A 23,265-nucleotide genomic window follows, 5' to 3' on the forward strand; every position below is an offset into this window, starting at 1 on the left:
AGGTGGTTCTTTATAACATGTTTTACCCCTATGCAATGTTTTATTGTCATTTGTGAATTGGAACTATTTTTTAAAAAAATCTAAAAAAGTGAAATCTGGATCAAATACATGGAGGCGTAAAACTTTAAATAGCAGTTTTTCGGTTTGACCTCAGCTGCAGATACGACTTTTGCGCTTAGCACGGCAGAATATGCGTACTTTCTTTTATGATTCAGAAAGAGAGACTGAAAGAGAAAACAGAAAATGGTCCACCAGGGCAGACTGTTTTTATTGGAAGTCTAATCTACAACGACGTTACACAAGGATTCGGGGATTCTTCAGTTTGCAAGCACGCACACACGGATCTGCCGACCGAATCGGGGGCGGAGTGGGGTGGATCGAGATGCTCACTGGGACTGGTCCATGGATCTCCTCTTCCGGCCCGGTCCGTTGGCGAAGCTGGCTGCGGACAACCCCATGAGATGCTTCGCCGCTTGACTGCCCGAGAAACCGCGGGATAAGCCTAGATCCAGGCCACGCTTCTCACTGCATAGATTAAAAAAAATAAAATTATATTGATTTGAATTTTTGGCATCTTGAATTCAAATTATGTTTTTTGCAATCACGAGCGTGTGTGTGTTTGTTTAGGCGCATGTGTGTGTTTGTGTTGGCGCATGTGTGTGGGTGCGTGTGTATGTGTATGTATGCATGTGTGTGTTGTGTATGCAGTGCTGTGTGTGTACGTGTGTGTGTGTGTGTAGGCGTTCGTGTGTGTGTGTGTGTGTGTGTGTGTGTAGGCATATGTGTTTGTGTCTGTGTGCAGGCATGAGTGTGTATATGTGTCTGTGTGTAAGAGTGTGTGTTTGTGTCTGTGCGCAGGCATGAGTGTGTGTATGTGTATGTAGGCGTGTGCGTAGGATGTGGACGCAACCTGGAGACGGTAAGAGGAGCTGCATCGTGAGGGTGGCCGACGCTACGGTGGTGCTGGCAGAGGGTGCTGGCGGGAAAATAAAATGATAGGAATTCAAAACAGTCAAATGAGAACAATAAGCAATCGTGATTGTTCAAAAAGATAAATTAATTTGAATTTTTGTTTCTTGAATTTAAGTTATGTTTTTCACAATCACGAGTGTGTGCGTGTGTATGTAAGCGTGTGGGTATGTGTGTGTATAGATATGTGTATGTATGCGTGTGTGTTTGTGTCTGTATGCAGGCATGAGTGCGTGCGTGTGTAAGTTTGCATATGTATGCGTGGGTGTTTGTGTTTGTGTGCAGGCATGAGTGTGTGTGGATGTGCAAGTGTGCATATGTATGCGTGGGTGTTTGTGTTTGTGTGCAGGCATGAGTGTGTGTGCATGTGCGTGTGTGTTTGTCTGTGTGCAGGCATGAGTGTGTGTGTAGGTGTGTGTATGTATGCGTATGTATGTTGGATATGGACACAACCTTGAGACGGTTTTCGCTATAGGAGAAGCATCGGGAGGGGCCGGTCGACGGTGGTTCGCAGAGGGAGGCGGGGGGGAGAGGGGAAATAAAATCATAGGAATTCAAAAGAGTCAAATGAGAACAATAAGTAATGTGATTGCTCAAAAAAAAGGGTGAATAACATAGACACAAGTAGAGTTGTTTATTTCAAGCGCTTTTCAAGCTTGACCACGAAAAGAAGGCGGATGACCTTGAAACGAAACATCATTTGCATCATTTGTAATAGGTACAGTCTGCCAGAAAGCACTGAATAGTAAGAGGCATGGTATCGTTAGTCCTATCTATTCCAAAATAATAACAAAAACCTATTACAAATGATGCAAATGATGTTTTTGCTTTAAGGTCATCCGCCTTCTTTTCGTGGTCAAACTATAGTACTAAATCACGGCTATTATGTGTTTTCAGTTAGTTACCACTCTATAGCCAGGACTAAGGCAGAAATTCATGAAATGCACCGCCAGCTCAGTCATTCCATCCGAGAACTGCAGTTTCGTGCTTATCAAGAAGGAATAGGAAGTGCCTGAGCGGGAGGTGAAAAACCTCTTGGCTTCTTTAAGAGGTTTTCCACCTTCAGCTCAGGCACTTCCTATTCCGGGCTGATTGAATGCTAATAAGCACGAAACTACAGTCCTCGGATGGAATGACTGAGCTGGTGGTGTATTTTATGTATTATGTGTTGTTCCAAAACAAGTTGGTTTCCTGATGAAATGAGTTGAACAGAAAACTAAATATACGTATTAAGCAGTGGTCTAGTTCTGTAGAAAAAAAGGTGAGGAGACGTCAACAGATGCGAACATTCGTCAATAAAATCAGAAAGTGAGAGGGCGCTTGGGCGGAAATAGAAGAAAAATGGTGGTGATGGGGTAGCTGGTGCAAAAATTAATTTTTGGCTTTCAAACATGGTGTTGTTGCTTCGCGTTCGGCTGTTGGAACATATGAGGAAAATGTTTTAAGATGTTAATAGCTTGAAGATCATGGACATTTACACTTGTCCTCAACTGCTTTATTATTAGGTCAAGAAGGCTTTTATTGCCATTGAAGAGATAAAAATACAAACTAGGCAATAATGCCCTAAAGTTTTAGACTGCGTATCTTGCTTTGAAAACAAAGTGTCATATTCAACTGAGTATCATCGAACTTTTTCGTGATAATCCAACAAAAACTGTTTAATGTTTAGCACAGCATTTCTTTCGGTTTTGAAAAAACGAATAAATATAAGTGTTTAATGGTGAGTTTAAATCATCCATTTTCAAATGGTGGTGTTAACATGTTTCATTTTTGTAAAAACTCCAAATTCTTTCTTCACTTCTTTTTTTTTCAATAAAGTTATTTCAAATTTCAAAAGCCATCATTATGATAAACTTCTTTACAATGGTTTTGGTTATTAAGGGATTTATGTATAATTGCATACTATAACAACGTTTCAGAGTTGTAAATCATATTAGATGTCTAACAACAAACACGAGACAACAAACCAATATAATATCCTCGTATAAAATATTCAACTGCAGAATTCACTAACATATAACGAATAACTTAGTGAATGTATAAAATACATTGTATTTTCTTCGCAGTACAGTTTAATTGGTACGCAAAATGAATGTCAAAACGTACATGACGTCAACGAAAAATAAAATATTTATGGTAATATCAATCAATATGTTTCATCATGTCAACCATCAAAGTATCCGGATCGCTGAGTGATGTCACTGTCAGTGGTGGTCCGAAAAATCAATCGCTTTTGGACCTTGTTGGGGATTTTCAGAAAACGAAAATGCAACTTCTCTTCACGAAAATCCGTTTTATGCATGAAAGAACCCCGGGAGAGTCCACGCATTTTCTTCCTAAAATATATTTTAGAGCAGTTGTTTCGTTTCTCTTCCATCACTCGGTATTTTCGATCGCAAGATTAGAACATACATCTTTTATGTTGTTTCATGGTTCGTCTCTCGAATCCGTACGATGGAATGCACCGCTGGGAAATTTGAAATAGTTGGAAGCGTTCGTTTGAAATTATGCTCTCAGTTATACCCTTCAGAACATTATGAATAATATTTGCTAAAACTTGTTCTGCATAATGTAAAGCTGCTGACAGTGTGGTTGTCACTTTGACTGTTAGTTTTGTGTTCCCTTCATATTATATTTCTATCAAAACTTTTCATGTAGGTGTTATTCTGTTCGAATGATATTTATATACCAGAAAATTTCCCATCAATATATGACGAGTGAAAATTACTTCTAGATTGGAACGAAGCAATAGCCTGCTTGGTGATATTTTGATAGTTGACATTTTAACCTTAACTCCAGTGGATTAAACCTTCCTTCTATGGATTAACTCTAAACTCTAGTAGATAGCGTTCATTGTTGATCACTTTTCCGTTTCTTCATTCCCCTGAAATGACAGTCTTAACAGTAAAACAGTTAAGTATCCGGATCCAGTTCAGTCTTGTCACAATGAAGCCTTTCCTTGCATGGTAAACATTACCAAAACATATTATCAATTTACAATGCCGTGGTTGAGAGTTTCATTGTTGATGACGTCAGGAGCGTTACTTGATCATTGGCTATCCCTATATAAATAATAGCCGATGAGGAAGTAATCCGCGTGTCTCAACAATGAAAGTCGTGCCACGGTATGATAATATGTTTTGGTAATGTTTGACATGCATGGAAAATTGCATGACAAGGCTGAACTCGATCCGGTGGCTTAGTTTTACTGGTAAGACTGTCATTTTTAGGAAAACGAAGGAACCGAAACAATGTGCAACTCCAATAAATTGTAGGGGGTGCTGCAGCCACTGTCTAATGGCGGATGAAAAAGGTAAACAAATGCTGTAACTTATAACTTGCTTTGCAGATTAGTGAATGACAGTAATTTATTATAGTGTTTGTAGGAAACTTTCTTTTCTATTGTTCTGAAATTACATTACACTATTAACTATCTCAAGCGTGTAATTTACCACAAAGAAAACACGTGGATTGGAATGTTTTTCCTTTTTCGGTACTATTGTAATCATAGCAAGGTAGCGTATTCTAGCTCTGGAAATGCGAATATACGCCATCTACTGGAGCTTAGGGTTAATCCACTGGTGTTAGGGTATAAAATTTCAACTATTAATAGATCACCAAACAGGCAATTGCTTCATTCAAATGTAGAAACAATTTTCACCCGTCATAGCATGACGGGCGACTTTCTAGTTATATATATGAAGATACGGATGACTCCCTTCCTTAAATATTGCAAAAAAAAAAAAAAAAAAAAAAAAAAAAGTAGCAACATTTTTGACATCAGACAAATTTATTTCTCAGAGTTTATAGAAAAAATTCAAAATTCAGTGCACCATGGCGTCTGAAAGATTCTTATTCTGAAAGATTTAGTCGCCAAAGTATTTTTTAGTCTCTCGAAGGACCTGACGTCAGGGATTTTTGAACCTCTCATATGTATCTCATACACATATACACATATAGTAAAAGTTTGTGTGTGTGTGTGTGTTCGTGGGAAAACGGGAAGGTTTAGAGACATGAAATATGGTATACAGATGTAGTTTTTAACGACGATTTACGCCTCGGAGACCGATTTTCGATAGATTAATAAAAAAAAGTTCTCTAATGCTTTACGGGACATTTGCAGTTTTTAACTAATAGAGCCAGATTTAAAATCAAGCAATATTCAAATCAAGCAAGGACTTCTTTCTTTTATGTTGTGGAACTATTCTTGTCAAGAAACCTAACAATGATGTAATAATGGGAAAAAAAAGTAGTAATCGAAAGAGAATTGTAAAACATGCTTCTGGACGCATTAATATTATTTGCCTTCGTGTTCCCATTAGCGAAATATCTGGTCTTTAAATTTTGCCGACATTTTAAGAAAAATAGCCAAACTTAGCGAGTTTGAGCGCGTAATGGACCACATCTTTCACACGATTTGTAGATGGATGCAGGTGGTCAAATTGCGCGATAAGTTTATCGCCAAATCTTTGAATATAGCTTGTTTCTTATAATTTCGGCAAACTTTAAGACATTATATGTCGATAATGGGTGGACGAGGGCAAATATTTTTTGCACCAAAAATATGCCTCAAAATGCTCTTTCGATTGCTACCTACATAAACTTTTTCCATGACACTATTCGTATGGTTCCCTAATTAGTTTTTTAACCAGACTGCAACACTTTTGCCCCGATGAAACTCTTAACACAGAATTATTTCAGACACAGAGAAAGAGTCAGCTAATATCGTATGGTTCCCTAATTAGTGTTTTAACCAGACTGCAACACTTTTGCCCCGATGAAACTCTTAACACAGAATTATTTCAGACACAGAGAAAGAGTCAGCTAATATCACCTGCGGACACTTAAAATAGAACTGTAGTGCGTACTTCATGTGTGCTAACGAAGAAAGATTTCATTCAAAAGGACGAAGGTAGTTTACCCGAAATGAGTTGCGAAAAAGCATTGCATCATGTGGTTTTCTCACTGTTTTGTGTCTAAAATTCTTGAGTCCAAAAATGTGTTCTATTATGGCAGAATTTTGAATTTAATTCTGCTGAAGAAATACTAGTTGTATGTCGCATCAAGAACGACAAGAACGACACCAGTTGCTAGCTGCGAGGGGGTAAGTTAAACATGTTTTGATGCTTGCGTGCGAATGCTGCATCAAAATATAGCAAAAGTAAGAGTCATTTTTTGCAGTGAGAAAACTTACTTTTTTTTGATATAAAATACCACTATGTTTTTTAGTATTCCATCTTAAACTAACTGAGTGAAAAAAATAAAAGGTTTTCTTTTGGTACTATTTGTTTTCTTGCAATTCGGTACTATTTAATATTAGAAAATATCATTATGTGAATATTATTAAGAAACACATTTAGGACCACTTAAGCAGATATTATTTCTGAGGTGGAATTTAAACTACATTATTAAATGCTCAACTACAAGCAAATTGACTGAGCTTAGGCCGCCTTCACACGAGACGGTTCGTTGAATCAACTTTTTGAAAAAGTTAGTGTCAAGTAGTTGACTGGCTTTTTTCATTGTGTTCACACGAGGCAACTTAGCCAAATCTTCTTGTAATAAGCCGAATTTATTCAAGCAGCTGCTTCCCCCCACACAACGCGTTTAAAACTGAACCGAGTTGACTCAACTAGTTTTACTCGTGTGTAAAGCAAACACTTAGCAATGTCCCGATGAACTAAGCCTATTAAAAAGCTGATATTGATCTCATCGGGATGAGATGGTAGCGGCACATGTGCCTGATGAGTTGACTGTCATGTGAAGGATGTCGGGCGATTCCTCTTCACTTCCTGATAACCGCCTGTTCAAAAGTTGATTCAACTGAGTTGCCTTGTGTGTAGTAGGCCTAAGTGTCACTCTAATGATGTAGTAGCTCAGAGGTGTAGGTCGAAAAGAGTGGGAGACAAGCGCTCTTACTTCTGGATGGTTTCTGCTTCTATAATCCTCTGTGCTAGGTTGCCTAACACTTGCAGGGTTTCCTTGGGGTCGTCGATCTCCACGATGGACCGTCGATACCTTAAAAATACCAATGACAATTCTAATAACAATAACAATGATAATAATAGCTAATAATAACAGTTGTGTAATCATAACTTCCAAAACAACGGCTATAAATCATTAGTATTGAACGGACGTTATCACGCTTTTTTCGTTGATTTTTTTGTTAATACGGAAAAATAAAAGAAAAATTATGAATGAATAAAATTTTTCCAGTGAAACTATTAACGCAACGTTAAACGAGCTGATGTATGCATCACATGACTTCCTTTTACACCAATTTAATGTTATTTCCCCATTATTGCAATTTTAATGTGATTCAAGAGTTAACTCTCTAAATATCACCAACAATGGCCACATCAAAACCAAATTAAAAAAAAAAATCACCAAATTTGTCTCCAAGTTGGCGACAAAACTTGGCGACCATAAGTTTGGCGACAAATCGCCAAATGTCCTCCAAATTATAACACCACTTGAGTTTGCATCGAAATTAACAATGAATCCCCCCAAAAAGGTGCAAAACAAAAACACCCCTTTAGAAACACCCGAATGCAAAAAAAAAAAAAGTTAGGTGCACAACTAGACCCCACTAGAAGTCTACATACCAAATTTCAACTTTCTAGGACATACCATTCTTGAGTTATGCGTAGAGATGTAAAATTTCCGGAAATTTTGAAGTAGTGGAAAAAACCGGTTTTTACCGTTTTTTTTCGGGAAAAATTGGAAAAAATGGAAAATTTGATTTCTTTATGAATAAAATTTGGGTTTCTTAATAGCTCTGTGTTTCTTATAACATATAAAGGGTTAAGCATTAAAAAATATATGCTATCCACACATCTTCTTTTTATGCTTGACAGAAATACGCATAAAGATGAGATTAATTAGAAGGAAAAACCTTTTTGTTTTATAACTGAGTAGAGGGCTTTCATGGTTAAACCCAGAAATAAGTCAAGTCGTCACTCAACCAATAATATTGGGTAATGTGTTTCTAATCATAACAATTACATTTTCTATTTTAGATTGCCTTTGAAACTTCTGAAATGTTCGACTTTCAAACATGATTGATATTTTTTTTGGAAGAAAAATAATACAATGTTACTGTCTGAAAATGAAAGCTATTGAGTTTTGATTTTTTCTAATCCAGTCTGTCCAGATCAAAACTAAATTGGTTTTTCTTAAGCTGAAACAAAATTAAACTGTAGTTTAAGTTTATTCATATGGCAGTGGTAAGCACAGTAGTAAAAGTTGTCATACCATCCCTTTTGAACAAATTTGAGTTATTATAACCAAGTTGTTCTCTGTTTCATATTTTACTTAATAAATAAAATGTTTTAGGGTCATTTGATCAAGAGCTATTGTTTTGAAAAATTCTTAAAAAAAAAAGACATTTGAATCAAATATATAGAAAAGAGCCACACTTTAAAATACAATATCTCAGCTTGAGCCCAACTGCAAAGTCCCCTTTTTTGCTTAGCACGGCAGTATACAGGGTGCGGTAAAAAAAATATATCGGACAAAAACTGTATCATTGAATGGAAGAAAGGTAATTTTATTTCAATGAGTACCTAATTTATTTTTAATTTATTTTTGTCTCTCACTTTATTAGGAAATAATTTACAATATATTACCTTGTTTATGTATTGTTTTTCGGTTTTCTTACAATTTTAAGCGCTATTTTAAGTTGAATAAATACACATAAAATTTAACTCTCTAAACCAATTTTCTTTATAGAGAATAGGATTGATAAAAGGACTTGCTGCCCTTGAATGAAAATTTCAATAAGCTGTTGCATATCTGTATTACTGCAAAAGGCTACTAGTTTGAAACCAATTAAATTTAATGATTGCTAAAGGTCTTTTCATATTATTATTATTTGTGTTTTGTTAGTTTATTTATTTTTAATAAAGTTTCTTGGAAAATTGCTTGCCCGTTTTTTCTTTTTTCTTTTTTTTTGCCGCACCCTGCATATTTGGTTCGTAGTCAGCAGAAACATTGTTTTGTGATTAAAGTTATGCTTGTTTCTTTTATAAAGAAGGAAAATAAATTCTTCACTAAGGTTATTGGTTTAAGCTTTTTTGTAAAAAGTATTATTAAACATTTTTGATCTATATACAAATTATACTGTCATACAACAACTTGCATTAACGTTAGACAGTATTTTAACATAAAACGGAAGGGGGGGAGGAAATTGCATCAGAATTTAAGCGTGAGAAATTTCTAATCACTTTTTCAGAAAATTTCAATTAAAACCCTGAAAAGTTGAAAAAATCCTTTTTTTTTTTCAATTTTTCCTAAGTGGAAATTTATTCCTTCGGAAAAAACGGTTATTTTTCCATTTTTTTCGGAAATTTTCCGGTTTTTTTCCCGACTGTTTTCATCTCTAGTTATGCGACATACATACACACTTACACACATACGCAAATATATACGTACATACAGACGTCACGAGAAAACTCGTTGTTATTAACTCGGGAAACGTCAAAATGGATATTTCGGACATCTATACGTTATTAGGTACATATGTATGTGTGGTCGTGTCGAAAAAAAAACTCAACATTCATTTGGGGGTGAGCAAAACGGAAATTAAAGCCGATTTTTGAGTGAAATTTTTTTCGCGAATACAATACTTCCTTTTTTGTAAAAGGAAGTAAAAAAGCATGAAAGTAGCAAAAAATTCCATACACATGTTTTGGGATACTAGGAATTTTCAACAAAAAAAGATGTGGGTTTTAGGATGTAGAGATAGCTGTCAAAAGCAAGCAATTACACTTCTTTATATTTTTGAACTGAAACCTTTTTGGATCGAAAAGGTTTTTTTTTTGCAACCGCAAAACACAAATATAATTTTTTTTTTGTAAATTTTATGCTTTTTTTCAACATAGTTGCCCGCAGAGTTTACTTTTCAGCGCAGAGGTAATAATTTACTTCTTAATGAGGCTATTAATTGAAGATTTTTGTGAGTTCCGAATGACCAAGAAAAAGTTAGTTTAATCTCACCTAAAAGTACCGCTTGAAATATAAAGGTCAAGAATTAACAAATTCACCAAAGGTTAAAAGTAAAAAGACGGAAAGCGGAAATAGGTTTATGAGGTGGGGAATCATGTGTATACCCAGGTCGATCTGTCGATCGATTTCCCTTTATTGTCTTGAAAAACTATTCGATTTCGTGAACCAAAAAGTTTTTTGTGAAAAAACAACAAAATTGCTAATACATTTCAGTTTTTTAGTTAGTTTTATTTATTTGAACAATATCTTGTTCAGTTTAGAGTAGCTCAAGCAAAAAAAAAAAAAAAAAAAAAAAAAAAACAGGCTTTTAGGTGAAAGCTCAGCCCTGTTTGTATATTTGAATAACTATCAAATTTCGTTTTGACAAAATTAACAGAAAGAGTTTTTTATGTAGTTTCCTTACATGTGTGTAGAAAAAAATATTTTTTTATTTAACTGTTTAATAGTATAATTTTTGAAATTTATAAATGCTGGGCGGTACTAAGCTAGAGACTTATCCTACTACAATTGAGGACCGGAGATCCTAAGGCTCCTTTTTTACCACAGTGTTTCGAGATCTCCGGATGTGATGTGACGAAGTGATCACCAACGAAGATAAAACTTACGAAGCGTTTTGTAAGAACAAACAAAAAGTTCCTTACTTAATTACTAGTAGGATATCCTCCATCTGGTTTGACATAGCATTTCCGAAGTAGAAAGAAGTTGCCAAGTAACCGCTGTGTGATAGTGAGTCTATTATTTTCCCTTACAAAATTGAGCACTATCGACGTTAACTTAGGTAAGATGTAGCAAGATGTTTGGTGTAGCCTTTACAAAGCCGGTCTCTAGAACTAAGTCAATGTATTCCAAATATTATTGACGAAAAATTGGAATGGAAGTGGTTTCACGAATAAACAAATGTTAAGATTAACAGAAAGAGGGAAAAGCCATAGGACCTGGTGACGTCACAGGTGGTAAAAATATGCCACACCTAATCTTCAACTATCAGGGTTTTTAAAGATATAGCTAAAAGTCAATGTTTGATTTTCAGAGTTTGGCGTTGGTACATTTTGTCTTTTTACACTTATCTTAACAATATTTAAGCGTCAAAATAGGAATATTTTGTTGGTGGAAACTTACCTATTGTTTAAAAATATAATAATCAGAATAAGATTAATAAAATTTTCAAATGATACATTTACTCCCAAGGATTGCTTTCCTAATTGTTTCGAGGAAAAAAATCGAAATATAAGTGCGTTTGAGTGACATACATGTTTGAACCATTCAGCCTCGTTTACAAAAATGGCACCGGCAGGACATTAAATTCAGTGACTCTTGGTCTTTTAATGGAAATTATATTCAAACTTTGGCGAAAGATTTCGATTTTTTTTCCCATTTCTAAGAGCGATAAATATAGAGATAAGTAACATTTGTCCATTATGAAGACAGGAAACACCTATAGGCGAAACTCGAGCGATGCCTTATTGTTCGTGCATACGAATATTTTTTAAAACGCCAGGCGAACTTGCTTTTGAATAGACATTAGTTACTGCCTTTTATTTCAGATGACATTGAAAAAAAAAAAATTATTATTTTATCGTGTGTTGTCTTCATATAAACGAATCCTTTTTATGAATTTTTGTTCGGTACTCAGTTTTAGAGTCACGTCCTTCAGCAGTTATGTACTTTTGCTTTTGGGATAAAATGACACCGATGCACGAAATCAAGAGGAAATCACTAAAAGTTTCGCCCAGCGTTGATACTAAAGTAAGCGAACACGTCAGACTTGCTGTCATACTTCCAATGCATTTATAGTTTTTATTTACAAAATAAAGTTGAATAGTGACGGAATTAGAGTAGTTTGAATTAAATTGATCTCAGATAGCTGCGTCTAATTGTATTAATCTTTTCTGAGTTTAAATTTATTTTGAAAAGAAACATTTTATTCTTTGCTTACTTTTAATTTGATATGTAGTATTAAAATAATAAAGTGCGTTTATTTTCCTTGTGAAAAAGTTCGCCTTTTTCACTTCTACGGATATTTCTGTTTTAATCCAAATTATCTAGTAGTCAATGTAGTCATCCCAGTAAATTCATTTTAATTGATATAATTGTATCTGAACGTTAGGTTTATAAACAAAGTGTGTCGTAAAAACACACGTTAGAAGTAAAACTTTTGTATTAAAGAGAAACATTTTAATTACTCATCAATGACTTTTAAATAGATGGATTGTGTTTATCATTCATTTGTTTATCATTGCATGAAATTATCTACACTGGGCCTCATCTTCTTAGTTCTTCATACGAGAAATTATCGTTTTCGTACAGACACTAATATTGCCGCACAGCGCAATCTAATTGGCAATCAGAGTGGCTCAATCGGCAGAGCTCTAAGCTTTGAACCCATCGAGCTCCGGCCAATACGTTCAGGCATATTCTCAACAAAATTGCATATTTTAATGAAAAAAGTAGATTGTAAATAAAGAGAATGCTAAACAATGCTCGAAATGCGTTAGTTTATGTTTCAATGGACGCTCTATATTGATAGCTAACAGCTGTACTCAACGTAGTACGTGCAATCACGGACAACAAGAAAGAAAGTGAGAAAAGCGCATGTGCGACATTTTCTCACATAAAGCAACTACGTCACTGCCGTCACACAAAAGTTTGCCAATCAGATTTCAAAGTCCTTACGTAAAAAGTTTCATTTCATTGTAGTTGCATCTAAATTTTATGTGTGCCGTAGAGTACAAATATATAAATTTAGAGAGATTCAAGAAATCTTTTTTAACATGACATATGTTACAAGTAGGGATGTGACATCGATGTCACTTTTCGGAAACATAGATGTTTTTTGTTAAAGTATCGATGTTTTCAAAACATCTATGCTTTGCTTTCGATGTTTTTCTCAATGTCTATGTTTTTACATTTGAACAAAAAGTTTGATAAAAATCTGATACTCTGATAATTATACTTATAAGAGTATTAAGCAGTCATCCGATGAGTTAAAGAAAATTTTTTTCCGATGTAATTAGAGCCTAAAAATGCAGTGATGGCAAAAATTGATTATGAATATTTGATAGTGTGTCCCATCTGAAAGAAATTTTCCCCTGACTGGTGGAGTAGACATAAAAAAATGTTAACTTCAAAGAGAGAAAGTCATCAAACTTCTTTTCCTGTAAACTGTAAATTCGGAACATTAAGTAGTGTAAATGCCTATAAGTTTCCCCCAAACTGAGACGTCCATTTTATTGCTTAAAAATTTCGGTTTATTTATGTGATAGTATCAGCATAGTACATATTTTTAACTCCCATTACTTATTGTATAATTTTGCATTTTAAACGTGATTTGCTTAAATCTTTCTTTTAATGCAGTTTCCGAAAAGTGCCATCATGCATATTTGTTAACATTAATTCGCTTTTGAACTAGTTTTATTTGGCGTTGTTAAGAAATTCTTTTTCGCTCATTTCATATTTAGCTTGTATTAATCGTTTAGTGTTTTATTTTAAGTTCCTGTATTATTCAGGTAAAAAATCAAAAGGTATTATGAAATTATTCCTATTAGTTTCTATTGATGCTTCAATGTTTAGTGCTTTAAATACATGCATTAAATACTAAATTTTTGCATTGTCTAATCTTACAAAAAAAAAAAAAAAAAAAAAACTTTTATGATCAGTTATTATTACCATTCTAATGCAATGAATTAATTTCGACAGTTCTGAAATCTTAGTTCTAATTCAGTGCGCATAAAAACAGCCACATATATTCACTCAACCACTTAGAAACATTTATTACTGGTCGCTATGTATGGATATATTCGTTATTGATAAGTATACTAAAAAAAGATCAATGTTTTGAAACATCGATATTTTCAAACAGCACTCGAATGCGATAAAAACGTTACAAAGGCGTACTAACTTCAGTGTTACTTTGTTCTAACTAATGGGAATATAAATGCTCAGAAAAGCGCTCAGAAGCTTTAAAAGTGGAACCTCATTTCCTTGACAAGTTAGTGGTACAGTAGTAAAAACCGATTTACAGAACATGAATTTCAAACGCCTGAAATAATGTCGACGTGCTTTTTAATAGCATCCGAACGTTATTAAAACGTAGCAATTGCGTACTAACTTTAATGTTACATCGTCATAGTTTACAAAATTATTAATTTTCTGGGAGAAAAATAATGTTGTTGTGTATAGAAAATCCACGTTCACTTTGCAGCTATGTCAAAAAACCAGATGATGCTCGCAAAATAAAATAAATCATGCCATGGTATTTAATGGTTATCATACAACATGGTTATAGGGACAAAAAAGAGTTTTTCAAACCCTTACACTTCGGCGCGTCTTACGCGGTAGATCAAGAAATTGAAAAAAATCAATTTTTTTATGTGCACTTTGCTCCACCAATGGCACCTTTTCCACACTACCCGTCATCGAAATAAAAAAAGTTGTTTTTGGACCCATCCTGGTAAACGTGCTCCGATCTACCCTATGTCATAAAAATTTATTGTTAAATACAGTTATTGTTAAATTGCTCTGAAGTTTTCAATGTAAAAGTTCTTTTCCGTGTGAAAATAATTGCAGCGCAGTAAAACCCGATTTACAGAACGCGAATTCAGTAGGCCTGAAAGCATTGAAGTGTTTTTAAAGAGTTTTTGAAATGACATAAAAACGTCGCAATTGCGTTCTTACTTCAGTGTAACTCCTTTGTTATTTACAGAAATACAAGTTCTCGGTGCATAAAAGCACTGCAGCATTACTTTACGTGCAAACGAAACGCGGTTCTTCTTTACAAATCATTAACAAAAATAAATAAATAAATAAATAAAAATAAATAAATAAATAAATAAATGAAATGAGACAGTACATTGGTTATTTCATTTCCTTTGGATAAAGTACAACGTACAACACTTTTTTAAAATGTTAATCGCTGCTATTTTTTTTTTTTTTTTTTTCACAACGGATAAAAATTTGTGGTGAAATTATTTACATGTGCAGTAGACAAGGTGTTATAGTAAGAGCTTTTCACACCAATAATGAACGAGGAAAGAACAGTTTAAGAATATTTGCATATTCTTAAAAAAGATTGCTTATAAAAAAAATTCAAAAAAAAAAAAAAAAAAAAAATCAGAAGTCATTTTTTTTTTGAAGCATAATTTATGGTTCTATTCATTTTTAGAAATTTCAAGCTAATTGCCCGTAAGTGTGGAAGTAACGAAATGTTAGGAAACAGCTCAAATTTGATTAATGTAATTCAATGAATTATTTTTAGGCAGTCAAATAAAAAATTGTCACTTTTTTATCATATAAACACTCGTAAAGTTTTGCCCGTGTTTGCCTATTGTAGTATTATTAGTACACATGAAAAAATCTAAACTCTTGTTCGACTAAAATATAATAATTGTACTGAATAAAATTATAAAATCGCCATTTTATCTGCATATATTGCTATCGAGAACACTATTTATTAAATGTGTCCAACATATAACATTCCATTAGTAGAGCCATTTTAATTCTTCTCGTTATTAAGATGCGAAATGACGTGAATAATATGAGGCGTTTTCAAGCTGTCACCTGTTGCTCCGCTCCAAATTCATAGAATCGTTTCTCCTCCACATTGCTTAAATGAGAGAATCGAAAGAAACATGTGTCCCTGACATGATGCGGTTTCATATGGCATGCTCTGTATCACACGCCTGACAGTGACAGAAATATATTTTCATTACACTGGAACTTTCTTTTAGGAAAGACACTTTTCCAAATGATCTCTTTGTCTCTTCTTTACATTTTCACGCTATTCTCACAAAGGGACGTATTTTATTGGTAGCATTCGGAATGTACTATTCTTTGTCGTGTTTGATTGTTTTTTTTTTAAACGCGCAGCGACAAACAAAACTGTATTATGTTCGAATCAAAAGTTCACCACAAAATAATTTAATCTACTTGAGTATTTAAAAAGTGCTATGAGAAAAACCATGAGCAATATTTTATTTATGTGAATGTGTACATCAAAATGAGGCAGTGAGAAGCAAAGGGATGAAGATTGACATTTTCAAGTTTTGAGTAAAACGCGTTTAAAGTTGTTTCTCTGGGTAGACTTTCATTGAAATGTTTTTATAAATCATGCTGTACAACTGCACCTACCAGGTTACCTACTAGTACCATCTCTTGCTCCAAGGCAGAGGAGAGATTCACCCACCATTTGTACCGGTTATCTCCAAATTTTTAATTTTGACACTTACATCTCTTTGCTTCTCACTGCCTCAAACAGAGTCTGTATTTATTCCTTATCTTATGCATTTCAGATGCATGGGAAATGATGTAAACCTAACCGCAGCTTTGAACTCTTGAGGGGAAAATAAAATTTTTTAAATAAAAAAATAGAACCGACTTCAAAAACTGCAGATAGAAATTGCTCTTAAAAGTAAAAAATAATTTCATTCTTTGAACAACATCTATAGTACTTTTTGAAAATAATTTTTGAAGTTAGCACAAAAACAGTCGATAAAATCAGACTTAAACATAATTCAATTACAAATGTAAATTTTAATGGACCTAGGATCTTCAATAGAATTTCCCATACAACATTTTTAACCTCATACTTGTGCATCGATGTAATTGTTTCGTTCAAATTTTGTCTGATTTTCATGAAAAATGTAAATGAGAATTGGTGACATCATTTTCCCTATAATTTTTGCGCCGACTTCAAAAATTATGTTCAAAAAGTACTGTAGATGTTGTTCAAAGAATGAAACTATTTTTTACTTTTAAGAGCAATTTCCATCTGCAGTTTTTAAAGTCGGTTCTATTTTTTTATTTAAAAATTTTTATTTCATTCTTTTTAGGGTAAATATATTTATAACAAAAATAGTATGTCACCATAACTAAACTTCACCCTATTTTTCATACAAATCCTGAATATAAAATTTTTTAAACGACTGGCACTAAAAACTAATCCTAATCACAAATACCAGAGATTGAGAGGTCTACACTGACATGGGCAGGTAAAGGGCAGTAACTGCAAAATTTTCATTTTTTTTTTTTTGCATTTTGTCATCTATTGTACGTTAGCTTTGTTGTACAAACTAACTTATTTGGTTTCCGCTTAAAAAAAATCTAACTCCATCATTTTCCTATTGTTAGTACTGAATCCAACACACATTTCTTCAAATATCTGTCCTTTACATACCAGAGACATACAGGTCTGAAGCTCATTCATCGTGAGGATTTTTTTTTTTTAATTCTCAACTCAGCATCAAAAAATCTGTGAGTGAACAACAATCACACCCCCCTTTCCCCCCTTAGGGTAGAATTTTGTTTCCAAATTTATATGGGACCAACTTCGGGGTCCCATATAAATTTGGGGGTCCCATATAAATTCCACCCTTTCTAAAAAAAAAAAAAATTATCGAAATCGGACAATTCTGTGAAAAGTTATGCGTGGTCATACATAAAAAATATATATACAGGTCGACTTGAGAACCTCCCCCGTTTTTACGTCGGTTAAAAAACAAAAAGAAAAACACGTCATTCAGAAACATAGTTTCAGATAATTTCAAATTATTTCATTATGAAGCTTATAACTTTCTCAATGCACAAAATACCTTTCCACTAAATGTTTTACCTTTAAGTGGCAAAACCATCAAAAGAGTGTATGGTCCAGGCTTCGCGAACTCATTAATAGCTTATTACGATAAAAGTCTACTGATGAAAAGTGTTTATTTTGCTAAATATGTGATTTCAAAGTTACCAAATGTGGTATTAAACATAAATCAAACGATAATGATAAATGCGCGTTCTCATTACGCAAATGTGTCTCGACGAAAGAAACAAAACGGTCTGATTTGAGTTCAAAATCTACTTTCAAGTGTCGAAGGGTTATTTCATCCGTTCTCCTACGCAGAAGATGGACAATTTCCTACACAAATTGTCACGGAATGGTGTCACTTAAAGCTTCGACTTATTCCGTTCCTGTGTGCCCAGACAAGTGCGTGTTTCGTCCAGCAGACGATTAGTTTCTCGAGTCTACTATTCAGGAGTACATCAAGGAAAGGGGAGTGAGAGAGAGAGAGAGGATTCGAAACGAGAGAGAGAGAATATCTGAAGGGCTTCGCGCCTTGAATTGATAACGAAACGAAACGTTGTGTCTCGTTTACAGTTCAAATACCTACTGGCTGAAACTGTTAAGGGCCGTTCCATATTCTATCATTTAGATCTCAGCATTCAATGTACAAATAATAACGCACAAAATAAAAATAAAAAAACTTAATTGCATAAACACATTTGTTAAAATAAGTTCGAACATAATGGAGTCGTTTCCAAAATTTTAAAAGTTTTTTCTGAAAGAGCATTTTTAGAAACATAAGATTTGACAATTTTTTAAATAATTTGAAAAGTTTAATATTTAAAAAAAAAACTTAATCCGGTGCGCTTTCATTGTTTACGATTCTGTCCGATGACATCACAAATGATTAAGTGCCATTCAGTGTTGCCATTCAAATAGCAAAATAGTTAATTCGCATCTTTACTCACGTGTATTGGCAACGATATGGTTGATAGCAAGCGTAGAGCGCAATTTTAATTCGCTTTGTGGTTATCATAACGTGGAAACGTGGTAGAAAGATGTGACAAAAAGCATTATTTCTGACGTCATCAAGACCACGCCTTGTTCGAAAATCGGACATTTAAAAAAAATTAACTAAAAAATAACTGTTGGGAAAATGAAAGTATTTTCTGGCTCCATGTTATTTTTTTTTGCTTATTCTATCAATTTCAGTGACAAAAAGTACTACATTTGACTGAAGGAAACAACCCTATTAGTCGCTGCAATAGAAACATATACAGTCGAGTCCGCTTATTAGAATGTTAGTTTAAGAAATATTCCGTTTTAATAGAAAAACTTTTCAATGTACCATCCGTTCTAATTCGTTATTTGGATCCCGGATAATCGAATATCCCGCTCATTAGAATAATTTTTCATGTCAAATTAGCTATTCCATTAAACGGACTCAATTGTATACAAAAAATGCTTTAGTCATCGGATTTACTTATTGCAGATCAAGAAACATCACACATTTTATTGATTTCAGATAGCCAATAAATTTGAATTTATGCTTGACATTATCCTTAAGTAGTATATATCCAAACTCTCTTCAAAACGATCTTTTTACTGCTTCCTATTACATTCTGCTCTCTATCCGTCTCAATCAATCAATCTAACTATCTATCTATTCATCCATCAGAGCCAGACTGACGTAAGTCCAAATATTGCGATTTTTCGTTTATTAGTGCATTGTATGTAGAAGCATATTCCGTGTCGAGCCATGTGAACGTAATGGGGTCGTTTCCAAAATTTTAAAAGTATTTTTAACTGAAAGAACATGCTTAAAAACATAGGATCTAACTATTTTTAAAATAATTTGTTAAGTTTAATATTTTGAAAAAAAAATACTTAAATTGGTGCGCTTTCCATTGTTTATATTTCTTGCCGATGACATCACAAATGATGAAATGCCATTCTGTGTTGCCATTCACAGAGCAAAATATTTAATTCGCATCTTTACTCACGTGTCTTGGCAACGATATGGTTGATAGCAAGCAAGAGCGCAGTCTTTAATTCCCTTCTTGATTATCATAACGTGGGAACGCGATAAACAGATGCGCCATAGTGCATCATTTGTGACGTCATAAAGACCACGACTTGTTTGAAGAATCGGACATTTTAAAAATTTAATTAAAAAATAACTGTTGGGAAAATGAAAGTATTTTCTGGTTCCATGTTATTTTTTTTGCTCATTCTATCCATTTCAATGCCTAAAAGTAGTACTTTCGACTGAAGAAAACCACCCCATTCTTAAAAAAAGAAATCCTTTTCAACTTTTTACCAGGGTTCAAAGAGCGCGCATCCCACCCTTTGCATGCGACAGGAAAAAGTGTTTCCTCTCTCTTGTAAAATTACCATAATGTGACTTACGTAATTCTGGCTCTGAGGTACAAAAAGATACTCGCGACTAAATATTACTTGCGACTATTATTAATCCTCTGCGAAAGATTGCAATAAACTGAAGTTTCCTACAAAACGAGAGGCGATGATGCTTGCTTTCTGACTTGACGCATGAAAAATAGTTTAAGCCTTTTAAATATTGTCCCATATTTGTTTTGGCAACACCCCTCTTGCTGCGTTTGCGTGAGTCGTTAATGGGCACCCCTTGTTAAGAATGACGCGATGTCGAGAAATGCAAACACGCCATATTTGTTGAAGTTTATTTCTGAAACGACGGAGATTAAAATGAGGCATGGAAGTTTAATAGTTGCCGACAGAGAATCTAGCAGCACATAAATAATTTCTGAAGAAAAAAAGACATCAATTTTGGATTTTGTCGGGAAAAATCAACTTTGATAATTGAGAGAGCAGCTTTGTGTCAAGCTTAACGCAATTTCGCTGTAAGGTCTACTTCATGCTTTGCGTGCATACAGGCAATTAAGTAGTTGATTGTGTGGACTTAACGTGCAATTTCCTTGCTATGGAATTTTAGACTATTTATGAATAGGAGTTTCACAGTTAGAAGTGCTTTTTGGCGACATTTGGAATAGCATTATTATTATTATTTTTTAACAATAAGCAAAGTGTGCAGCAACAGTAAGATTCCTTTTACATGAAATAATCCCCTGGCTACAGGGTGGTAACTTACTGAAAAAAAATCTTTTTACTTGATTTGTTTTGAAAATCTTTGTAATTCGTAACTGGCGTAACTTGTTACTCCAAGTGTTACTTCGGATTAACAGTGGCCAATGTTGGCTATATCCTTACTTCTGCCTTGACGTCTCATTTTTTTTTTTTGATATTTTTTAGCACAAAGAAGTTTTAGCGAAAGCTGCCTTTCTTAGGACGTAAAATCGCAAGCGAGTATTTGTCACTGAGCTGCTTGAAATTTAAAAAACTCTCATCCAGCATTAGGTAAAGTATGGCAACAGCTATGGTAAGTGCATCGAATAAGGCCATCCTAAGGTTCATGGCCTAATATCTCGCCGATTTATGATTCAACTGACTGCAGATTTTTCACCTTCATCACATGACTCATAAAAAAAGGAAATTAAAATGACAAGTGATAAATTAAGTTTCGGTTTTCTTTTTTGGCAGTTTTAACGAAGAAAGGCGGTTTTTCTTTGTTAGGAACACGAAATCCCAATAACCCCACCGTTGGAAAAAGACAAATAAGCACTGTCAAACTTAAGAAAAGTTTTTTTTTTAATTGTTAATATGAAAAAATACTAAACCACATTTGATAAACCGAATAACAATGTCAACAACTCCATATTTACTTCAATGGAAAAGAGACAGATCAATCGTCATGTTCCGGGGACAGATAAGTGATTATGTTTTGATTTTTGGTTGCTACTGCGCACAGTTCGTCCACATTTGCGCAGCATATGCAGCAGAAGATCATATCTACCTCCCGATATTTCGGTGACTCGATAAGGACTCCGGAGTCCTAATAAGGCCAATCATAGCCTTATTTGGCTACAACCTACTTTTCTACTTTTCTAAGAATATCAATCACAGGTAACAAATGATGGTACGGAACAACAGTTTTCTTTTTGAATTCACCGACTACGTTAATTAGGCTTACTAGAATAACTAACAACCTTTTTTACTTCCTTTTAGAAAAAAGTATGCATTATATTCGCAAAAAAAAAAAAATCACTTAAAAATCGGCCTTTATTTCCATTTTTCTCACCCCCGAATGAATGCTGAGTTTTTTTTCGACCCGACCACACGTGGATATATGCCTAGGAACGTACAGACACCCGAAATATCCATTTTGACGACTCCCGAGTTAATTACAACGAATTTTCTCGTGAAGTCCGTATGTATTTATGTATGTGCGTATATAGTAAATGTTATTAATTTTTCAATGCACAGATTTGGTACATTTAAAGGTATTTCAAGTTTAAAAAAAAAGTTTCAAACATGTCTTAGGACCTCCTTAACATAGTTTCCTATTTTTTCCCTTGTACTGGCTTTCGGATTTTGGTAACGACATGACACACCTTTGACTCTATTTTAAATCTCTCGTGTATCCATCACAGTTGTTCGAATTCTAAAGGAGCAGCTGCCCAACTGCCTGATTTACGAGTTGATTCGAACCTCCACCAAGCACCTGAACCACCGAATGAAGTCTTTTTATTGGTTGAAGAAGTCTTCGATAGGCTGGTTTGAGTGTCTAACGGCGGCTCTAGTAGATGGTGAACAAGGTCGTAACAGATACATCAACTAGTATGTCAGTTGTATTGCTAGTTTTTCTCTAATGTTATTTGGAAAATACCAAATTCTCTCTTATTGAGGTCTGGGTCAACATGCATTGCAAGGGTTATATTACTAGTTCAGTATGACCGCAGTATTTTTTTAGTGGTTATGCATTAATTATTATAATTATTTTCTTTAGAGCACGAAATCCACAACTAACTTAAGGTTGCAATATAACATGAAACTAGATTTGATTTTTAAGAAGTATTGGGGTAAGTATGCGCAATTGTAGTGTCGTTTCGTTCTAAACCATGTAAATAATCAAGATCAAGATACTCAGAGTCTGTAGCTCATAGAAGTAAGTACTTGTGCACCAGTATACACAGGCAAGATTCGATTAGCAGTTGGCATCTAGGAAAAATGAAACATTTTCTAAGCATTTTTATTATTCATTCTCAAGACACACCTTTTATTACCGTACTGTAGATATGTAATAGGTACTTCTGATTTGTGCGAAGTGCACCTAAGAGTACAAAAGAAGCTCCAGTCTCATTTTTCTTGAAAATAACACATGTAACAGTTGAAAATCCTCCAGATGTTTTATCTAAGTACGTTTTAGGGTCAGTTGTGGCTCAAGATAAATATTGCATTAAATGAATGAACAAAAAGCTCCTTGCTGTGAAATTGGCACAAAAATCGTTGTCCCCACCGTTTCGCCGACAAAAATTTTCCTTCCCCTCTGTTTTTCAGTCTCAGTCTTACATTTTGACGTATTTAGAGGTGGAAGGAAATTCTTAGTGTCGGTGAAACAGGGGGTAAACCTTCAAATCAGTGTAAGTTTATTTTTTTGCAAAACAGTTCTATACGATGGAGAACAATAACCTTTTTTGTTCTGCTTGACATGATCCTATTTTCCTACTATGCTAAAAATGGGCAGATTTCAAGGTAAGATTCTTTGAAATAAAGTATTTAGCAGACTAGGTTAATGATTGAAATGCATCCCACTTTTAAGCCCCAGAGCAGAAAAAAATCAAAAACAAGAAAATTCATTAAAATATAAA

At 34.2% G+C, this 23,265-nt stretch overlaps 1 protein-coding gene across 1 annotated transcript in view; it reads right to left on the minus strand.

Annotated features, from left to right (window-relative positions):
- Nucleotides 1–232: 232 nt before the first annotated feature.
- The window catches only part of LOC129224651 (diuretic hormone class 2-like), a 114,866-nt gene continuing 91,833 nt past the window's right edge, over nt 233–23,265 (minus strand). Inside the window, exons 3-4 of the mRNA XM_054859147.1 lie at nt 6,889–6,987; nt 233–525 (exon numbers count right to left, since the gene is read on the minus strand). Coding sequence (XP_054715122.1) covers nt 387–525; nt 6,889–6,987 — 238 coding nt within the window. The 3' untranslated portion in view covers nt 233–386. The remainder of the gene's footprint in view (nt 526–6,888; nt 6,988–23,265) is intronic.

Source organism: Uloborus diversus, chromosome 1 (assembly GCF_026930045.1).
Source record: "Uloborus diversus isolate 005 chromosome 1, Udiv.v.3.1, whole genome shotgun sequence".
Lineage (NCBI taxonomy): Eukaryota > Metazoa > Arthropoda > Arachnida > Araneae > Uloboridae > Uloborus > Uloborus diversus.